The 19,840-nt window shown below is 37.3% G+C and overlaps 2 protein-coding genes and 3 long non-coding RNA genes across 6 annotated transcripts in view; 1 reads left to right on the top strand and 4 right to left on the bottom strand.

The window, feature by feature from the left end:
• The window catches only part of LOC111455122 (DNA polymerase V), a 10,521-nt gene extending 5,375 nt beyond the window's left edge, over positions 1-5,146 (top strand). Inside the window, exons 6-9 of the mRNA XM_023096666.1 lie at positions 43-1,167; positions 1,430-1,717; positions 2,624-3,062; positions 3,897-5,146. Coding sequence (XP_022952434.1) covers positions 43-1,167; positions 1,430-1,717; positions 2,624-3,062; positions 3,897-4,753 — 2,709 coding nt within the window. The 3' untranslated portion in view covers positions 4,754-5,146. The remainder of the gene's footprint in view (positions 1-42; positions 1,168-1,429; positions 1,718-2,623; positions 3,063-3,896) is intronic.
• Positions 5,147-6,232: 1,086 nt separating this feature from the next.
• LOC111455209 (transcription factor GTE7-like) lies at positions 6,233-8,750 on the bottom strand. Of its 2 annotated transcripts, XR_002712555.1 has the most exons (4): positions 7,150-8,750; positions 6,845-7,061; positions 6,615-6,744; positions 6,233-6,525 (listed from the first exon to the last, which is right to left on the bottom strand). XR_002712555.1 is itself a non-coding variant. In XM_023096781.1 (3 exons), the coding sequence occupies exons 1-3, from the start codon at positions 8,494-8,496 to the stop codon at positions 6,686-6,688; spliced, it is 1,623 nt and encodes a 540-aa protein (XP_022952549.1). In that variant the 5' UTR covers positions 8,497-8,750; the 3' UTR covers positions 6,233-6,685. The 2 variants fall into 2 exon arrangements, 1 of the variants encoding a protein (XP_022952549.1); XM_023096781.1 differs by having other exon boundaries at positions 6,233-6,744.
• A 4,646-nt stretch (positions 8,751-13,396) lies between these two features.
• Positions 13,397-14,169, bottom strand: LOC111454963. The gene is made up of 3 exons (XR_002712521.1): positions 13,916-14,169; positions 13,733-13,820; positions 13,397-13,650 (listed from the first exon to the last, which is right to left on the bottom strand). It is a non-coding gene; the product is annotated as an uncharacterized LOC111454963 (long non-coding RNA).
• A 2,182-nt stretch (positions 14,170-16,351) lies between these two features.
• On the bottom strand, positions 16,352-17,721 carry LOC111454964. Its single transcript, XR_002712522.1, has 3 exons — positions 17,508-17,721; positions 17,346-17,428; positions 16,352-17,139 (listed from the first exon to the last, which is right to left on the bottom strand). It is a non-coding gene; the product is annotated as an uncharacterized LOC111454964 (long non-coding RNA).
• A 1,163-nt stretch (positions 17,722-18,884) lies between these two features.
• On the bottom strand, positions 18,885-19,578 carry LOC111454965. Its single transcript, XR_002712523.1, has 2 exons — positions 19,168-19,578; positions 18,885-19,136 (listed from the first exon to the last, which is right to left on the bottom strand). It is a non-coding gene; the product is annotated as an uncharacterized LOC111454965 (long non-coding RNA).
• Between the last annotated feature and the right edge of the window lie 262 nt (positions 19,579-19,840).

Here is a 19,840-nt window from a genome sequence, read left to right as displayed (position 1 = left end):
TTTTTTTTTTTTTTTTTTTTTTTTGTGCATGGTATTTGGCAGGAGTCTACTTTTTGCCAGCCCAGAGTTCACAGCTTATGGCCTGTTCTGCTAAACATTTTGTTGCCTGATACAGTTTTGCAAGCTCAAGATGCATTGTCTGTTTCAATCTCATTGAAGAAGCATAAAAAGAACCGTAAAAGTGGCTCCTCTGAAGAAGAAATTCTGGTAAACTTTAAAAACTTTTTTGAAGTTGTAATTGAAGGAGCACTTCTGCTATCATCTCATGATCGTAAGCACTTGGTGTTTGATGTTCTACTTCATCTACTGCCAAGACTGCCAGCAAATTTTATCCCTGCTATGCTGTCATATAAAGTTGTCCAGTGCCTGATGGACATACTTTCAACGAAGGATTCTTGGTTGCATAAAGTTGTGCAGAATTTTCTAAAAGAATTATCTGAATGGGCACTGCATGATGATGTCAGAAAAGTTTCCGTTGTTGTGGCTTTACAGAAGCACAGCAATGGCAAGTTTGATAGTATTACACGAACAAAAGCAGTTCAACACTTGATGTCCGAGTTTAAGACAGAATCGGGTTGCTTTCTGTTTATTCAGAACTTGATGAGCATGTTTGTGGATGAAAGTCAAACATCAGAGGAACCTTCAGATCAAAGTCAAACAACTGATGACAACTCAGAGGTTGGTTCGGTTGAGGATAAGGATTCCATTGGAACAATGGGAAACTCTGATTTTTTGAGAACTTGGATTATAGAATCTCTACCATGTATGTTGAAACACTTAAAGCTGGAACCTGAAGCAAAATTCCGAGTGCAGAAAGAAGTTTTGAAATTTCTAGCCGTCCAGGGTTTGTTCACTGCATCGCTTGGCACAGAAGTGACATCTTTTGAATTGCAGGAGAAATTTAAGTGGCCAAAAGCTCCCACATCTAGTGCTCTTTGCATGATGTGTATTGAACAACTGCAGTTATTACTTGCTAATGCTCAAAAGGGCGAGGGATCTCATGGTTTGGTTAATGGTCTTGAGCCAAATGATCTTGGCTCTTATTTTATGAGGTTTCTCAGTACTTTACGCAACATTCCTTCAGTTTCTCTATTCCGTCGCCTGAGTGACGAGGATGAAGATGCATTCAAGAAACTACAAGAGATGGAAACCAGGTTATGGAGAGAGGTAACTTTCTACGTTTAATAAATTTGTTATGTATTAATATCAACAATAAGCTAGCAATATTTTATAACAATTGAATTGGAAGACATGTTAGAAATTCATAATTAGAGTTGAGGAAATTCTGCAAAAATGTTTCTCAATTTTGACTGATGAAAAACCTATATTATATTAGGGATTAAAGATCAATAGTTTATCTTTTAATTTGACATGCAATTTTGTAAATATTAATTTATGGTGTCATTAATAAATATTACTTTGTTGTCAGGAAAGGAATTACGGATTAAGTGCTGATGCAAACAAATTGCATGCACTGAGGTACTTGCTCATCCAATTGCTTTTGCAAGTGCTCCTTCGACCAGAGGAATTTACTGAGGCTGCAACAGAATTAATTATATGTTGTAAGAAAGCCTTTTCTTCTGCTGATCTACTAGGCTCCTCTGGAGATGATGAGTTGGATGGTGATGGAACACCGCAGTTAATGGATGTTCTTGTGGACACATTGCTCTCATTGCTACCACAGTCATCGGCACCCATGAGGTCTGCCATTGAGCAGGTGCGTGCAAGGCTGAATGTTACAAATTGTGTATACTAGTAATCGAGGGTTATTTTTGCATCTATCTCTATCTTTACATTATATGGTTGCAATTATCATGTTGATAAAAAAAACTGGCATTGCTGATGTAAACTATAGCTAACTTTGAGGATTTCAGTAATTACTCCCATCTAGTTATTGTTTCAAATGAAATTCGCTTTTTGTAAATTGTTTGGGCGCTTTTGTAAATTTATCTCCCTTATGCTTTGTCCTTTATCTCATTTAAGCATGTTCATTGCATGAATAGCAAGTGTTCGTTTTTTTTCAAATACTTTTTAAACACTAATGCTTTTCTTTTCTTTATTTTCTTACTCATAAGGGGGTTTCCTTATGAATAAGAAGTATTATAGTTTACATCATTCACATTATTGTTCTTGGTATCTCATTTAAAGTATGTACACACATGTTGCATACTCAAGGGGAGGGGACAAGTCAGATATTTTTGGGGAGATTGTTAAAATCCTTTTTTTCTTCTTGGTGTTTACCGATGATACTTTCTTCATATCTATGCCAGTTAGCAAGCTTTTGTAATCCCCTTAGTTTCGTATTTTCATTTCCCCTTGTTCTCTTATTTTGATGAAGAAAACATATTTATCTTATTTGGATGTATGGCTTGATTTCTTCTTCTTAATGATAACGTTTTCCTGCTTGCCCTGTGGTGTAAATTACCCGTGTCGCTCTGTTTGAATGGTCAATCTATCATCTTGATTTGGATAAATGGTCGCCTATGATAATTGACCGGAAGTTCTCAAATTGAATAGGTTAGCATTATCAATTGCACGTGCATTCCTCAAGGAGAATAACTCAAGGCTCTCTCTATTATATTAGTTGATGAGAGAACCTGACTTTGTTTAGACTGTCTTGTAGGTTTTCAAGTACTTCTGTTGTGATATCACTGATGATGGGCTGATGAGAATGTTGAGGGTTGTCAAGAAAAATTTGAAACCTTCGAGACATCACAATGCAGAGGATGGAGATGAGGATGAGGATGAAGATGAGGATGGAGATTTTCTTGATGTTGAAGATGAGGAAATTAATCAAGATGAAGATAGTGATGAACATACTGATGAATCTGAAGCCATAGATAAAGTTGGAGAAGTAGGTCAAGAACATTCTGACGGTTCTGATGATTCTGAATCTGATGGAGGAATGGACGATGATGCAATGTTTCGAATGGACTCTTATCTTGCCCAAATCTTCAAAGAGCGAAAAAATCAGGCTGGGAGTGAAACTGCTCAGTCTCAGCTTATGTTATTCAAGCTTCGTGTGCTGTCACTTCTGGAAATCTACTTGCATGAAAATCCAGGTATGATGCTTTTAGCTGGATCTTTTAGGACTTGAGCAGATGCAACTTAATATAATATAACTAATAAATTTAAAACATTGTAGGATTTAAGAGGAGATATAACGAAAAACATTGACCATGTTATTTCACAATTAGGATGCACCAGTTAGTAAACCCCCAGCGCACCGGACCGATATAGTAGTATCTATTTGCCATTTCTAACTTGAGGGCGACTGCATTCCGATTAGTCTACATCTCAGTTTCTTTTATCAGAATCTGTTTTAATGTTCCAAGCGTCTTATATTCCAAAATAGCATCTTCATTGAATATCTAAAATTCCTAATTTAGTTTTCCATTTTTTGAATAGAATGAATGCTTTAATTTTTTAGTTTTCCAGTTTTCAAACTTGGCTTGGATTGTTAGAACACTAGGGGAAAAAGAAACTCATGGTAGAAGTAATCTTCGTAAACTTATTTAAAAAAAACCAAATAGTTATATCAATTGAGGTCTTGAAGATCCTTATGCTTAATCTTCCAAGTAGATATCTGGAGTTATAGATGGTTGTAATCTGCACCACGACTCTTGAAAGATAAGTTTGGGATGAAACTCAGATAGTTTTCTTTCACTTAGATCAGTAATTTCTATGGACACCTGGAGATGAGGAAATCACAAGCAGTCCGATTCTTTATATTAGTGTAGTACTATCATATCTTGTTACTAGATCAATGTTTCAGCTTCATGGATGATTTGCTGACATGTTCAATATTTTTAAGTGATTCATTTCAGTATCCCACTTTTTCTTGGAGTAACGATATTTTATGGTCTCTATCTGATTCGTCATTTTTTGTGGCACAGGCAAACCAAATGTTTTGTTAGTGCTCTCAAATTTGGCTCAGGCATTAGTTAACCCTCATACTACAGAAGGTAGCGAACAGCTTGAACAGCGGATATGGGGAATTTTGCAGAAAAAGATTTTCAAAGCAAAAGACTATCCGAAGGGCGAAGCGGTTCAAATGTCCACGCTTGAAAATTTGCTGGAGAAAAACCTAAAGTTGGCTTCAAAACCAACCAAGAAAAAGAAATCTGCTGCAAATGTATCAAAAAAGAAGCAGACAGCATCATTGAATCATTACAAGATGATCACTTCCCTGGGTCAGAATTCATCATTTTGGATCCTGAAGATTATTGATGCAAAAAAAGTGTCCAAGCCTGAACTACAGAAAGTATTTGATATTTTTGATAAGGTTTTGGTGGATTATTTTCATAGTAAAAAGTCTCAGATAAAGGCCGAATTTCTGAAAGAGATAATTCGAAGAAGGCCATGGGTTGGACATCATCTTTACGGTTCTCTTCTCGAGAGATGTGTCAGTACAAATTCGGAGTTTCGGCGAATCGAAGCGTTAGATCTAATAACTGAGATGATAAAATCATCAATGTCTTCTGAAAATGGACATCATGTGACAAAGGAACTGATGGAGAACTTCCTGCATGAACTATGCAATTTGATAAAGGAGTTACTGACAAATATGCCTGAAAAGCAGGCACGACGGGCTGATGTACGCAAGTTTTGTGGCAAGATTTTCCATTTCGTATCCTCCCTTAACATTAGTAAGTCTTTCCTTTCGAGCTTGGCTCCCGAAGCTGTAGCGGTATGCGAATCTCAACTCGGCGAGCAGTTCAGTAAATTGAAGCAATTGAAGCATCGTGAATGATAATAGCAACATATCCAACAGATTCAGCCTATTTATGCTTTTTATTCTTGAGAGTAGAAAGTTTCTGGAGAATCTCTACTCATTTTGACTTGAAAAAGAAGCAAAGTTTTCTTGTTATAAACTGAGATGAAACCCTGATGGATGGAGGAAAGAAAGCAAAGCTCTCACATGAAGATTCAGATTCAGATTTCTGTTTCCAGAACAAAATTTTTGTGGCTGGTTCCTGGAGGAACGACGACCTTATAATATCGACGATTGCCCGACGTGGGCAGGTGTTTATTGGTTGTTCCTAGATAGTTGTGATCTCTTGTTTTAAACAGTGTTAAACACGTAGAACATTTATTACTTACTAGTCACAAACTCAAGTATTGGTCAAAATACCATTTAGATTGATTTGTTTTGTTTTGTTCTCTGTATTTTATTATTGACAGAATCATTTGGCTGTTCATTCTTGATGATGTCCTGTTCTTCATAGTTTCTTTGCATTTGGCAGATGAGCGGGCAGTACTTGTTCTTAGTTTTAGATAATGTTCTGTCTTTTAATAGATGGATCTTTGCTAGTAAAATATTGAAAGTTTTGTAGCTTATTAGGGAAATAGATGCCTTTTTTAATTCCTTTTTTCATGTATTGAAGAATTTGTCCAATGTTTTTAAATTTCAATGCTTGGACGGTTTTACTTGTCTTGTTCTTCCATTGATTGATGATACTTGCCACCAACCTAACGCCTCTTGTTTGAACTCTCTATGATACTTTAGGATAAGTGTAAGTGTAACGCTCTTGTTTGAACTCTCTATGATACTTTAGGATAAGTGTAAGTGTAACGGTCTAAACGGGTGGGTATGCTAGGAAAAGGTTTAGGAAAAATGTAACGATCCATTAGTAGATATGTCTTTTCTGGACTTTTTTTCTTGTTGGCTCACTGTCTTGTGTCTTCCCTCATTCGGGGCTCATAGAGGCTGACACAACACCTGGTATCTATATGTAACGTCCTTGCCAGCTTACCGCCTTGTGTCTTCCCCCATTCAGGGCTCAATGGAGACTGGCACAACACCCGGTATCTAAATGTAACGACCTGAACCTACTTCTAGTCAATTCTGGACTTTTTTTTAAAATGTGCTAGGAGAAACGTTCTTGTTGGCTCACCGCCTTGTGTCTTCTCCCATTCGGAGCTCAATGAAGGCTAGCACAACACCCGGTATCTAAATGTAACGACCCGAATCCACTGCTAGTCAATATTGTCTTTGAATTTTCTTTTTCGAGCTTCCCCTCACGAGTTTTAAAATGCTTCTACTATTAGAAAAGTTCAATATCGGCAAATATTACACTCCAATTTTCAACCTTTTCATACCAGCCTAAGAATTCGAGCAAGAAGCACTCTTGCACTCTCGAGCGGTAAGCAGTTTAGCAGGACGAGTTTACTTGTTTTCCAATGAATCTTAAATCAAATTTTAAGAAAAGCTTTTCAAAAGTTTGTGCAATTTGACTACAAAATTTGAAAGTTCTTACTATCACTGCACTTCTTGTGCTTCCTTCAAGCGTACAATACAAAAAGAACAAATTTCAATTCACATAGAAAAACAGGAAATATATACCGATCTGGGAAATCAACAATTTGTTTATGTACACAAAAACAACCTTCTAAGGTATTAAAAAAAAAAAAAAAAGAGATGAGAAAACTGTTCTCCTGCCCCATTTACAATTTCTCTTGCTTCTGATACCTCCAAAACTTCCAAAATTGTCTCTCCTTCGAGCTTGAATGTTATGCTGGTTTCTTCAAAGCATGAGAGCATGAATGATGAAGTATGTTCAAAGTAACAACAATGATGGAAGAATATTATGCTGGGTTCTTACTCATCATACCTCAGATTAAAGAAACTGATGTGCTTCAATGGTCTGTGAGTTCAGAGAGCTGTTCGTCCATCCTAAACAACCTATGATTGACCATCACCATCTGAATCACTGTCGGAGGAGCTACCATCTGAATCAGAACCTACACGAGAGAGAGAGAGAGAGATTCAAAATAATTAACCCCAAAAGAAGCTTTTTCTAATGATTCAGAATCACAAACCCAACGCCGTAATCATTCATACCACTTGAAGAGGAAGAATCATCACTCCCTGAACTACTTGAGCTATCAGAACTACTACTAGCATGAGTAGCTGCTGCATCTCTTTCAATTTCAACAGGTGGGAAACCTCCCATTGGTATTGTTTCGTCCCCAATGTCCACATCTTCCTCACCCATATCCCCTTTTCTAAGCTTCTTCCCCTCGGTTTTAACCTCATTCATCTCATTTGCAGATGATATCTACAGCAAAAGATGCAAAAAAAGTACAGAAATCCCATCAGATAAAGAAAACAAGCATGCCCTTAAGCAAAACTTAGGTGAAATTTACCTCATTATTCGCTTTACTCGAATCTGCATTTCCATTGTCATTGAAGAGAGCTTGCCGCTTGACCTTGCTCACCATTTTCTTCCAATTCGTCACAAGCCGGTCGAGTTCCCAGAGCGTCTCGGTATCGACAGCTTCGATGTCGAGCTCAATCTCATCCCCATCCTGTCTCAAATGGCCGCTTCTCTTCTTTACAATCTGTATAACTTGATCCATCTTTTCCGGAGGTAACCCCTGCAATCCAACTCCCAATCTGTGTTTTTCCTCTAAACTCATCTCCCGTTTGTAGGGATCCTTCGCCTTTGGCTTTGGCTGTCTTGCAGGCTTCACCTGCGGCACCCTTACTGGTGATGGGGTTTTCACCGGCGACTGTATCGACGGTGGCTTTGATGAACTTGATGGAACTCTTACTTCTTCTGATTTGTTCCAATTTGAGTTGAAGTTGGACTTCTCCATTTCTACATGATTCCAAGAACTGGCTTGCAATTCCTCATCGTATGGATCTGGCTGCTTCAGAGCACTCAACTTTCTACTAACAGGGAGAAACATTTCCTCAAATTTCATCAACCACTGTTCAGCCAATATATGAACTTCATGGCCCTTGGGATTGTACAACATGGCATTGTTAAATGTTAGCCTGACGTCTTCAGAAAATTCCAAAGGTGAGTCATATAAATTCTTAGTCAATTTTGATTTCACAGTCCCTAAATCCATAGGACGCTTAATAATATCGTAATAGTCATGAAGCCCCAACCCAACCACATCCACTGGCTTGTTGAAGATCAATCCATACTTCTGCTTCATCAACTTGTTCAAGATTTGAGAGCAAGATTTCATCAAATTCCTGACTTCAATTGAATTCGAAACCTGCAAATCTTTCCCAAAACTAGGTAGCAACTTCGGCCGTTTATTAATCCCCTTGGCCTCGGTCGATTTCTTGAAATAATTAGGCCCAAAACCAACGTCACCACTCTCAATGCGATTCTTGAATCGCCTAACTTGTTCAAGCTCCGCCAGCAACCGTTTCTTCAGATCAATCAAATCCCTTCCAGAACATGAAGTTACATTGATACTCACATATTGGCTGTACTCGGAGTTCGAAGATCCATGGTGACGATCGATGGAAGAGCCATTATCCGAGGGAGATAGAGTTGTTACGTTGGCCAGTTCTTCACTCATCTGGTGGAAGTTGTTAACTTCACCATTAGTTTTCCTCTTTTTCATTTTAGGTTTAGATTTAGGGTTCGAGAACGGAACTCTCGACATAAACGCGCTTCCTCCTCCACCATCGCCGTTGCGTTTGCTCGTCGGCCAACTAGGTTCGTGATTTGCTAAAACAGCAGACGCCATGAAAGGAACCAGCAACTCAAAGACCGTTCGTCAATCCGGTGAAGCTCCGCGAGAAAATTTGTTTACCCAGAAATCAGAATGAAATATCAACAAGAACAGAAGGCGGGAAAATCAAACATCACGAGCTCTTGATTCTCCTCTACTCCGCGCCAAATCTAACCCTCAGAAAAAAAATTCAAACAAAAATGGAAAAAAAATTCCATAAGGAAATGAAATTAGGGTTTGGGAAAGAAGATTTAGCCCTAATTTCTGCGAGCGCGAAGAACAAAGGGAGGTAAGGGGGGTTCTTAAAGGTGTTGAGATCTGCCCGTGAAATTTTCGGGCAGAGTGATAGCCGTCGATGATACTCATCTCACCGATTTTACGGTGGATACGCTGTGGCTTGCTGCTCGGTGGGCTGACCGAATGAGGTGTAATGGACGGTGGATGTTGTCTGTTTTAAGCACGTGGCGAAATCTATATCGTTGGATTGTTAAATGGGAATAAAATTAAGTCAGTTGCGTTTGAATTTGGGGTGAATGTGACGTGCATTTGAGTTTCATGTTTAGTGGGTCCCACACTTTGATGACGTGGACCCCTGTGTGAAGGCGATGGGTGGGCCATGAGAGGGGTAATTTGGTAAATTCACAGTGAAAAAGACCGGGAAATGTTCACTTTTTTTTGTTTGGGATGATATTTTAGTCGCTTTTGTTTCGCGGGATTTTTTCAAAACAAATATTTGGAATTTTTCACTCTTTTTAATTTACTTAAATTGGATTTTTGGCTTTAAAAATCCTATTTTCTGCGAGTTTTTTTAATATATATATTTTATTAAAACATATTAAATTTAAAACTATTATTATAATTTCAAATTACAAGCGAAGTTCATTTATGGAAGAGATGACATTTACTAGATGCATAAATCAATCTTCATTTCAGTATTATTTTCTTAAAACGTCTACTTCAAATTTTAAATTATCGAGGTATGGATGTACTTTAGAGTTGAATGAGCAGTTTAATCTTCAACCCATTTAAAAATATCATTGTAGCTTCATTTTAAACCCGTTCATACGGTTAAGATATTTAATACTAAATTATAGTTTATCATATATATATATATATCATATTTGATATATTATTAAAGGTAAATATCTAGATATTTGCTTTATTACCAGAGATATTGTTCTTTCAATTTATTACTTTTTCCATATCCCTCTAATTTATTTGATTATAAATAAGAAAACTTTCACGTCATTTAGGTGTGGTGAATTATCCAAACATTATCATGGTATCAGAGCCTTTTTGGTTTACCAACCCCGATCATTTATTTTCAATGGCTTTTGAATGCTCTACTTATCTTCTCCACCACCACTGTTGGCTTTGACGCCGCAGGGACAGTCTCCATAGCTACCGCAGTTGGAGCCGGTTGATTACTCTTCGATTCTAGCCTTTTGACCTCCAAATCACCATTCTTCATATTCTATACATACAACTTCACCTTTTTAAACATAATCGGTTTTCCTTGGGCCAACATAACCTCTCTCATTTTCTCCCAATCAACCCTTCATCCTTCACAGAAATCCTAATCTCAGGATCCTCATCAGCGTTCTCTTCGAAAATATACGGAATCTCGATAAGCCTGTCGACCTTCTGCAGAGATTTACCTTTGGAATCTGGACGCCGCACAGGCCTCTTCGCCAACCAAGTCACCGCCGCCCTTCTCGCCAAAATTGGCTCCTTCACCCACTATAGTGACTCTTCCGGTTTCAATATTGTCTTTGTCCCTTGCTCTAGATTTTTCATTCTACTTCTTGGGTTAGACATGTTCTCGCCAGAGCCAAGGCAACATCGTCGCTGAGCGACGATCCCTTTTCATGGGTTAGACATATTCTCGCTGAAGCTAAGGCAACATCGCCGCTCAGCGGTGATCTTTCTGCAGTTTTCAATGGCGAAGAAAGTGTTTTTCTACACCTCATTCAAACCAAGTTGTTGACATCTTCACGAAAAGTGTTTCTCGACCTCTTTTTGAATTTTTCAGACCCAAGCTTCACGTTTGTTCAAATTCGACGCTCAGCTTGCGAGAAGTGTTAAGGATATTTAATACTAAATTATAGTTTACCATATATATCATATTTGATATTTTATTAAAAACAAATATATTTCTATATATTATTCTTTTCTCACATATCTATAAGATAGTCATTCCAAAAAATATATATATATATATATATATATATATATATATATATATATATATTCTTTTTTTTCTTTTTTCTTTTTTCTTTATCCCTTTATTTTGAGTTTAGTATCACTTTGGTCCTTGAATTTAAAATCTCGACATTGCTAGCTAATGCAAGCTGATATTATACTTTTTTTTATAATAAAATTATTTTTAAAAATTTGACGGGATATATCAAAATGATACCGAACTCTAGTTTTAGGGGTTCAAATATAAAATATACAATTTTAGGGGCTAAAATGTTATAAATAATAAAATAAAAAAAGGACAATTTCTTTCAAATTTTTATAAATTAGTAATCATGTATTTCCATTTTTTATTTTAAATGAAAATGATTTTTTAAAGACTAATCTTAAAATTAAGGGTATTTTTTTTAACCAATTTTAAAATTTGAAAGTTAAAAAAAATAATAAAAATAAAAATAAAAAAATAAAAAAAAAATTTCAAGGAAATGTAATTAATATTTGAAAAATACAATATATTATTACTCAAAAAACTTTAAAATTGTATACATGAGAGAAATAATACAAATATTAATTAATTAATGATTACTAATTAATTTTAGTTTCAATCTATTATTTAGATTTAATAAATTTTAATGGATTTATTTATAACTGATATTTTAAATATTTAATATAAAATTTTGTTCTTTATTTAGGTCGACTTTGATAACTATTACGTGATGGTATGTATTCAAGGTTTTCCCTTTCGAGTAAATATCATTCTAAACCTACTCTTATTCTATCCCTAGAACAATTTTTGTAACGGCTCGAGCCCACCACTAACTTTCTCTTTGGCATTTTATTGTTCTATTTGGGCTTTCCCTTTTCGAGTTTCCCCTCAAGATTTTTAAAACGCGTCCTAGGGAGAGGTTTCCGAACTCTTATAAAGAATACTTCGTTCTTCTCCCCAACCGACGTGGGGTCTCACAAAACTGACGTAGGATCTCACAATCCACCCTGCTTTAGGGCCCAGCGTCCTTGGTGACACACCGTCTCTTTGGTGACACACCATCTCTTGTCCACACCCCTATAAAGAATGTATCAGTTCTCCTCCCTAACCAATGTGAGATCTCACAATTCATCCCCTTCAGTGTCCAGTGTCACAATCACACTCTTGATGGCAGCGGACTTGCGATTGTGTGGCACTCACTTTCCAACGACAAGTGAACTAAGTCAATTCGTTCTTACGTCGCCTACGGCCAAGCGACGTATGCTCGAGCCTCTGGCCTCGGTTTAAGAAGAAGGTTTTAGAAAATAAGGGTAGAGAGAGATTTACGAAAAAGAGATTTTGAAAAAGATGTTATATATGTATTATAGGGGGTACCATGGTGTAGCTCTCCACCACCCTTGGGCCCTGTGGCCTAAGTGAGCTACCCTGTGGCACATACGTGTGTCACAGTGTGGGCGAGCGTGCCGAAACGAGTGTCTTGGGCAACTTTCTTTGAAATGGGTTTTTGAAGGACAGTACCGGATGGCACGGGTGTGCCGGTATTGCGCCCTAGACTGCGTGTTGAAGGTTGCTACAGACACCTGCTATCCGGTACGGTATTCGTAAATGACTCGGCATGGGCACGGGAGGGCCAATGCCTCGATAGAACTCGGATGGATGGATGTTCGAGAAGTCCCAATGAGATGAAAGGCATGCGGGCCCATTCTCGATGGCATGACTGAGCGAGTTATGATGGCCGACGACATCCCGAGACTCGGAGTGGCATCAAGACATGAACCCTGTTGATGGGAATCAAGATGACAAGATGAGATGCGACGTTGCATTGAGAGACCTTGGCCCGAGCAGAGGCAAGGTCGAGCCGAATGACTTGACCCAGTATAGAGACAAATCGGATGTGTCGCAGACGATTGAACATGCACACGCAAGCGGCGTGTGTGGTTGAACAAGCTTGGATTCCGCACAAGCAACGGATTGGCGAATACAAACCTCGCTTGAGGTTTGACGAAGCCACAAATCTGGGGCGAAAAATATATATGGGGCTTAATTCCCCTTAAGGCTAGTCGTGAGCGTGTCAAGATCACGACGCCGCACGGCTTAAAATGTAGGACCGTGATACCCAGCGTCCTTGCTAACACACCGCCTCGTGTCCACTCCCCTTCTACATCCTTATAAAGAATGCTTCATTCTTATCCCCAAACAAATGTGGGATCTCACAACTACCCCCTTTTAGGGCCCAGCATCCTTGCTTGCACACCGCTTCGTGTGCACCCCCTTCGGTGCCTAGCATCCTTCTTGGCACTACCTCGTGTCCACCCCCTTCAACGCTCAACCTTCTCACTGGCAAATTGCCTCATGGCATAATCCACCCCCTTTCGGGGCCCAGCATCCTTGCTTGCACATCGCCTTGTGTCCACCTCCTTCGGGACTCAACCTTCTCCGACACATCGCCTCATATCTGACTCTAATACCATTTGTAACACCCCAAGCCCACCACTAACAAACATTGTCCTCTTTGGGCTTTCCCTTTCAGGCTTCCCTTAAAGTTTTTAAAAAGCCTCTGCTAGTGAGAAATTTCCATATCTATATAAGAATGCTTTGTTCTTCTCTCCCAACCAATGTGAAATCTCACAATTTTTTTTAGGCAAACGATACAAGAACGCTTTTGTTTCTTGAATTTGAAACCTAGATCGAGCGGTTTAACCTCAAATTTTTTAGTCGAAAAGTCAAAACGATCGACAAATTTCACAACTTTCGTAATTAAACTCTACACTTCACATCAAAACAAAGCTTTATTCTAGACACCAATCAACAATATTCTTTCCAAAGTTTACACAAACTCAAACCCACTCCCAAAGAAGGTAGAAGAACATAACCCATTTCACAGCTACAAATTAGGCAAGCAAAGCTCATATCAAGTGACAAGGAGTATGGAAGGATCACAGCAGCACTCATCAAGGAGGCAGCAGCAACACAGAGCTGCAAGGCTGCATCACACAAAGTTAAACCCTTTGTTAGCCAAATTCTAACCCTAAACCATTCAACAAACAACAAACCTTTTTGACGTACCATCCCTCCAAAAACCCCGGTTGTCTTTTCGGTGGCGGTGCAGCGTATTGCGGCGGCGCCATCACGGGCGGTCCTTGATAATACCCTCCTGTGAATAGATCACATCATCCAAATCGCTAAATCAAACGAGACCCAGAAAGCAATCAATTTAAGCATAGCTCAACAGATAACAACTAGTAATACCTGGAGGAGGTGGGTACGGGTAGGCATATTTGGGATCGCTCATATCTTCGGATCAACACGAGCTTAAATGAAGAGAAGAAGAAGGTATTTAAGAAGAAGATATGGAGTTTATGGGATTCTCTTTGTTTTATCACTATTTGCTCGTGTGTTTTTGACAATAAAAAGGAAAAATTCTAGTTGTATTGAAGAAGAAAGGAGCAGTTGGAAAAGTGGAGCATCTAGAGAGTTCTCGTTTGTGTGTTTATGGGCTAAGCTAATCCACTTTTGAAGATGTCTTTTTTCTTCACCAACTCTCAATTATTCCCTTTACATTAATATAAGAAAAGAAAAGGCTAGAATGTTCCTCGCTTTAGGGTTTCGAGCGCCAAAAAGTAAACTAGAGGCGGGAGATTCAAGGGTTTGATGGGTTATGTACGTAATCGAAATTTATATTGAGTTATGTTTGGGTTCGAGGTAAATTTGAGTTAAGTTCGGATATAGGGTAAACTTGAGTCGGGAGATTTGAATGTTTGATGGGTTCTGTGTGTAATCGAAATTTTTATTAAGTTAAGTTCGGGTATAGGGTAAACTTGAGTGAAGAGATTTGAATGTTTGATGGATTTTGTGTGTAATTGAAATTTGTACCGAGTTAAGTTTGGGTATAGGGTAAACTTGAGTCAGGAGATACGAAGGTTTCATTGGTTCTGTGCGTAATTGAAATTTATATTGGGTTCAGTTCGGGTATAAGGAAAACTTGAGTCGAGCGATTCGAACGTTACGTTTGATGGGTTCGGTACATAATCAAATTTTTTTTTGAGTTAAGATTGGATAAAAGGTAAACTTGAGTCGGGTGATTCAAACCTTTGATAAATTATGTGCGTAATCAAAATTTATATTAAGTTAAGTTCGGATATAATAATATACACGTTGATGCAATTCATTTAGCAACCACGAATCTAGAACTTTATGCTAGAGAGACTCCATACGTTTTGATTCATTCAATAGAATTAATAATTAAAAAGAATTTAATAACATTTTAAAAATATTCTTAATCCATTTCCATTTAAATTTAATAGGAAGAGAAAAAAAAAGTCAAATTTAAAGAATAAATTAAAGTAAAAAAAAAAAAAAAAAGAAGAAGGTATATAGCATTAGTATTTTTATTAGTTTATATTTATATATTGTAATTAAATTAAAAATAGTAATTTTTTTTTTACTAATTAAAGTTTCTTATTAAGTTAATTATTTTTAAAAAATGTCAGATTCTAAGAAGAAATTAAAACAAAAAATATATAATATTATGTATTTTTTATTGGTAAACTGTGAATATTTTTTGTAGATCTTCAAGGCAATTAGCCATATCATTTAAATTGATATATTAAAAAAATATTTATTGGATTAAAAGATTTTTTTTTTTTTTTTTTGTATATATATATATTTTTTAAATCAATAAAAAAAATATTTTAATTTATAAACAATTAAAAAAAATATGGGGAACTATTTAACACTAATAGAATATATTCCAAAGTTGGAAGGGTGTTGTGGGCCCAACTGAGCATAGAGAAAGCCTATTAAGATAGTGGGCCCAATATATGGGCTTTGAGATAGTGGGCCCAACATATGTGATTTGAGATAGTGGGCCCAACTGAGCATAGAGAAAGCTTATTGAGATAGTGGGCCCAACATATGGGCTTTGAGATAGTGGGCCCAACTGAGCATAGAGAAAGCTTATTGAGATAGTGGGCCCAACATATGGGCTTTGAGATAATGGGCCCAACTATTGAGTTCGGCCCAAAAATTAAGCCTATTAAGACCTGTTTCGTTGAGCGTTCTACTATTTCTCACAACCAACCATCAAGATTCCTTTCCAATTTTCGTATCTTAATTTTCATATAAAATTACAAAATAATAATAATAATAATAATAATAATAAATAGAGTTAAAATATGATTGTGTATAAATTGGGTTTAAATAAATTAATTTTTTAAAATAATTTATTTTTTAGATAATTGTATATGCATATAATTATTTTATTTTTTATATAATTTCATAATTATTTTTTAATTATTTATTGGTTCACCAACTTTAAAAACAATATTAATTATCTAAAAGGCAATTTTTAAAAATGGGACATTCAATTACAAGTTTTAATTAAATGTTTAAAATTTTACATTATACTTTTATCAAAAATATAAATACGAATAAATGACTCAAACAACGCGAACCAACCCATCCCAAAAAGTTTAGGGTTCAATTGGGTTAAACGTTTGAGTTGAAAAAAATTTACAACTCCATGAATTGGGTTGAGTTTAAAAAGGTTCCAACCAAACCCAATGCGCGAAAATACTTCATTTAAACATTTTCATAACATAAACTTTACCTAACACTCTCGTGGACTTGCGTGTTTAAAAACATCTTTAAAAAAACGAGACAACAATAAATTAAATGAAATAAACAAACATTTAAATTAAAAACATCTTATTACACACGTACGCGCACACAGAGAGTTGGTTGGTTGAATTCCGTCCCTCGAAGCTGCTCCAAGTATTTGTTGGAAGTTGTGTCCTATTTGAATGTTCATCTTATTTACGTTAATATCTCACATTTCTAGCCTAAGTCACCTTAAACTTGGAAACAAGACGCTATACTGATCTCAATTGCCTTAATTAAGGTCAACTTCAGCTTTGGAGTTGAAAACATAAGGAATGGTATAAAATTGTGTAATGTAAGCCGAATAACCGAGTTTTCAGCCGATAAGTTGCGTCGAGCCACCACGGAGCCAAGTCGAGTTGACGAGCCGTGTGAACCGAAGGAGTTGACATCTGCATGCACAACAGTGTCGCTAGAGAGATGAGAGTATGCCAGGTGTGTCCTGGGTCGAGGTGCGGACTTCGGGTCACGTCCTCGGGTTGCGCAGGTTGCGGGCGTCTATGAGTTGGGTTGTATACGCCACTGAGCCGCGAGCTGTGGAGTTGGGCTCTTGCGCGCGGTCGGGTCGATTTTGTAAATGCCGGGTCAGCTGGTTCGATTCACTTGGGTCGGACCGCAGGTTGGTTGTGCCAACGGGTTGCAGGTCGGAATTACGATAGAAGCCGCATGTTGCAAATCGAGTGGAGTTGTGATGGTCCATGCGACATTCGACGCATGGCTCCACCCGACGCCTAATGCATGTCCTCCACCTGATGGTACACACAGTTCCACTCGCCGATCGACATGTGGCTTGTCGAATCCGTCTCTCTCTACTCCTACGGATGAACAACGGTTTTCGATTAGATTTCTTACAGTTTTCTCTTTTTCATATCTTTATACTACTTTGGATCCAATTCAAGTCGTTCTCTTCAGTAAAGTTTTAGATCATAGTTCCATCTACATCCTACTATTCTTCTTGGAATTTAAATGCCACTAGAGACCAAGTTATGAGCACGGGAAGAAGATCCATTAACATTCTTACCGTTCTTGGAAGGACTCTTATATCTCCGCCTTTGGACCAAAATTTCGGCTAGCTTTCTTCACAAATCCTGTAGAGCATTCCCTCTAGATGAACATATAAAGATTTCATACCTTAATTCACAACGGAAAATCCTAAATCTGAGAAAAACACTTAAAATCTTACCTCGTGGATTTTCTCAATTGCTTGACGAAAAAGAAACTCCAACCTATGGACATGCCTTCTCTACATCAAGGGGAGATTGATAGTAATATTAAAACGAGAGGGAGAGGTTTGGTTTAATTTTGCCGGTTTGCGCTCTCCGGAAACTACGACGGTCGTTCGTCTTCTCTAGCTCACCTTTGTCATTTCTTTTCCTTCTCCCATCTGGTGAAGAGGGTGAGAGTGTGTGGAGTGTTTTTTCCCAAGAGTCCTGAGCTGGGTATTGGTTGTTCGTGTTTTCACGTGCCTCGCTGAAATTTTCAAATTTTCCGTGACCAACAATTTTTTTTTTTGAATCCTTACATATTTGTACGAAACCCAAAATAAACCTAATTTAACCAAAAATAAAATAAAATATCACTCAAAAAATAAAAATAAAAATCAAGGTTTCTCAATGTTTGAATACAAAAATTGTTTATATATTAAAAAGAAAACATTATCTTATGGGATGGATCCTGTCCTCTTACATGATATGATTGACTAATGGGTACAAAGTGGAGAAGCTTGAATCATGTCTCATAAATTAATTTTAAATTTTAAATTTTAAAATTTAAAAAGAAAATATATATATATATTTTTTATTTTGGTGTCCATAGTATTGGTGCCAAGTAATGCAAGAAAATGTGAAACAAAAGTGGAATATCCAACCCATGATCTCATAATATAAGATAAGAAAGCGACACAAACTTGCCCTTGAATTCAAAGGAAAAGAACCGATAACCGGTACTGCTACACGTACCAACAAGTTGCACCTTCTTTTTTTACCAATATGTTGTATTTTTTTTTTATCGGTGAACTCCCTTACCGAAACTTTAAAGTCAAGCGTGCTCGGCTGGAAGCAATCCTATGTTGGGCAATTCACTTAAACGTTTATTTAAGAAGCATCGAGGTTTCGATTTAGAACTATTATATGTCCAAGGTCCAATATTGGAATAATTCCAGACGTTTTTTTTTTACTTTATCCTGTTAACAAAGAATTCGAAATGCCTCAACTTTTTTAGAACAAATCTGGGTCCACTAGCAATGATTCAAAGCATTGATTTTAACACTATTTCGGAAACTCAAGCAATGATTCGAAACATTGATTTTGACACTATTTCGAAAACCCAGGGAGACTCAATCATATCTAATCCTAGAAGGGAGGCAAACAGATACTCAGTTTCTATGTGAGTGAACAGAATTCCATACTCGAGCTCACATATACATAAAAAGTTTAGGGTAAGAAAACAATTTCGATGATGTGGCCAGATCACAGAATAGGTAAGAAAATATCAAATCCCGAATTTCGAACTTCGAGTCTTAAACTTGAAGCGTTGAAATTCGTAGACTGCTTTTAAGCTGAGAATAAGATAATAGCTGCACTTTATAGTTGGGAAAAAATAATGAATAGGTCGAAAAAATAAAAAAAGAAAACAAAACTAAGATTCTATTCACATGTGGTGTTGGGTATAGAATCATTATGAAAATGAGTGGATTTTACCCCAAGAGAATCGTTTCAACTTGGAACAAAACTTGCAAACTAATCCAATGAAACCACAACCTCTGTCGCTTCAACAACAAGATTTTTGTGTCAACGGCTTTATGGAAAGATACCTTCTTGAAAGGCGGTTTCATAGAAAGATACCTTCTTGAAAGGCGTTCAAAACTCGATTTCTACCGAAAATAATCTTTCTGCAAACTCAAATCCTATTGGAGACCTCAAAAGAGAAAACATAACAGTAGAAATAGCTAAGAACGGAGAGATGTGGAAGGCAAGAGAGGGCTTGGTATCTACGAGCGAAACAAAACAAAAAACATGAAAGAATGAAACAAACTGAACGGGAGGCATCTAGAGTTGTTTCTTCCCCTTCTTTCACTCCGTAAATAGGCTTCTCTCCTAGAGTTCTTGAACTCGATCTGTTGTCGAACAATTGCAAGGACTTCCAAGAGTGATAGCTTCTCCTGACATGCTATGGTACCTAGGAAGGAGTAGGAGTAGATAGAGTCTGGATCTGATCTATCTACTTGGCAATTCATCCTGTGACTTTATAGTCGTCAAAGATTCAATGACTTTATAGTCGCCAAAGATTCAAGAGACTTGACTCAATCACCTATTAACTCTGTACAAATTGGTCGTACGCACTCGGAATTAGGTTTGGGTGAGTGGGTGATGTCAGGCTGGCTGCAAAACAAAACAAAGACACCGTCCAAATCCAAACAGACGCAGGCTAGGCTTGGTAATTGGGGAGGATTCTCTGTCTGGGTTTCCAACTAATTTCCTTGGTTACACCATACATGGCATCTTCCCAACTTCACCC

The sequence above is a fragment of the Cucurbita moschata genome, unplaced genomic scaffold (genome assembly GCF_002738365.1).
Source record: "Cucurbita moschata cultivar Rifu unplaced genomic scaffold, Cmos_1.0 Cmo_Scf00017, whole genome shotgun sequence".
Taxonomy (NCBI): domain Eukaryota; kingdom Viridiplantae; phylum Streptophyta; class Magnoliopsida; order Cucurbitales; family Cucurbitaceae; genus Cucurbita; species Cucurbita moschata.
Note: the sequence above shows the minus strand (reverse complement) of the source record. Positions and strands in the feature narration are given on the sequence as shown.

Excerpts from the sequence above, each read along its gene's own strand:
- LOC111455209 (XM_023096781.1), bottom strand. The coding sequence starts at position 8,496 with ATGGCGTCTGCTGTTTTAGCAAATCACGAACCTAGTTGGCCGACGAGC. Across the intron at positions 7,062-7,149 it reads CGAGTAAAGCGAATAATGAG|ATATCATCTGCAAATGAGAT; the intron begins GTAAATTTCACC and ends CTTTTGCTGTAG. Across the intron at positions 6,745-6,844 it reads TGATTCTTCCTCTTCAAGTG|GTTCTGATTCAGATGGTAGC; the intron begins GTATGAATGATT and ends TCTCTCGTGTAG.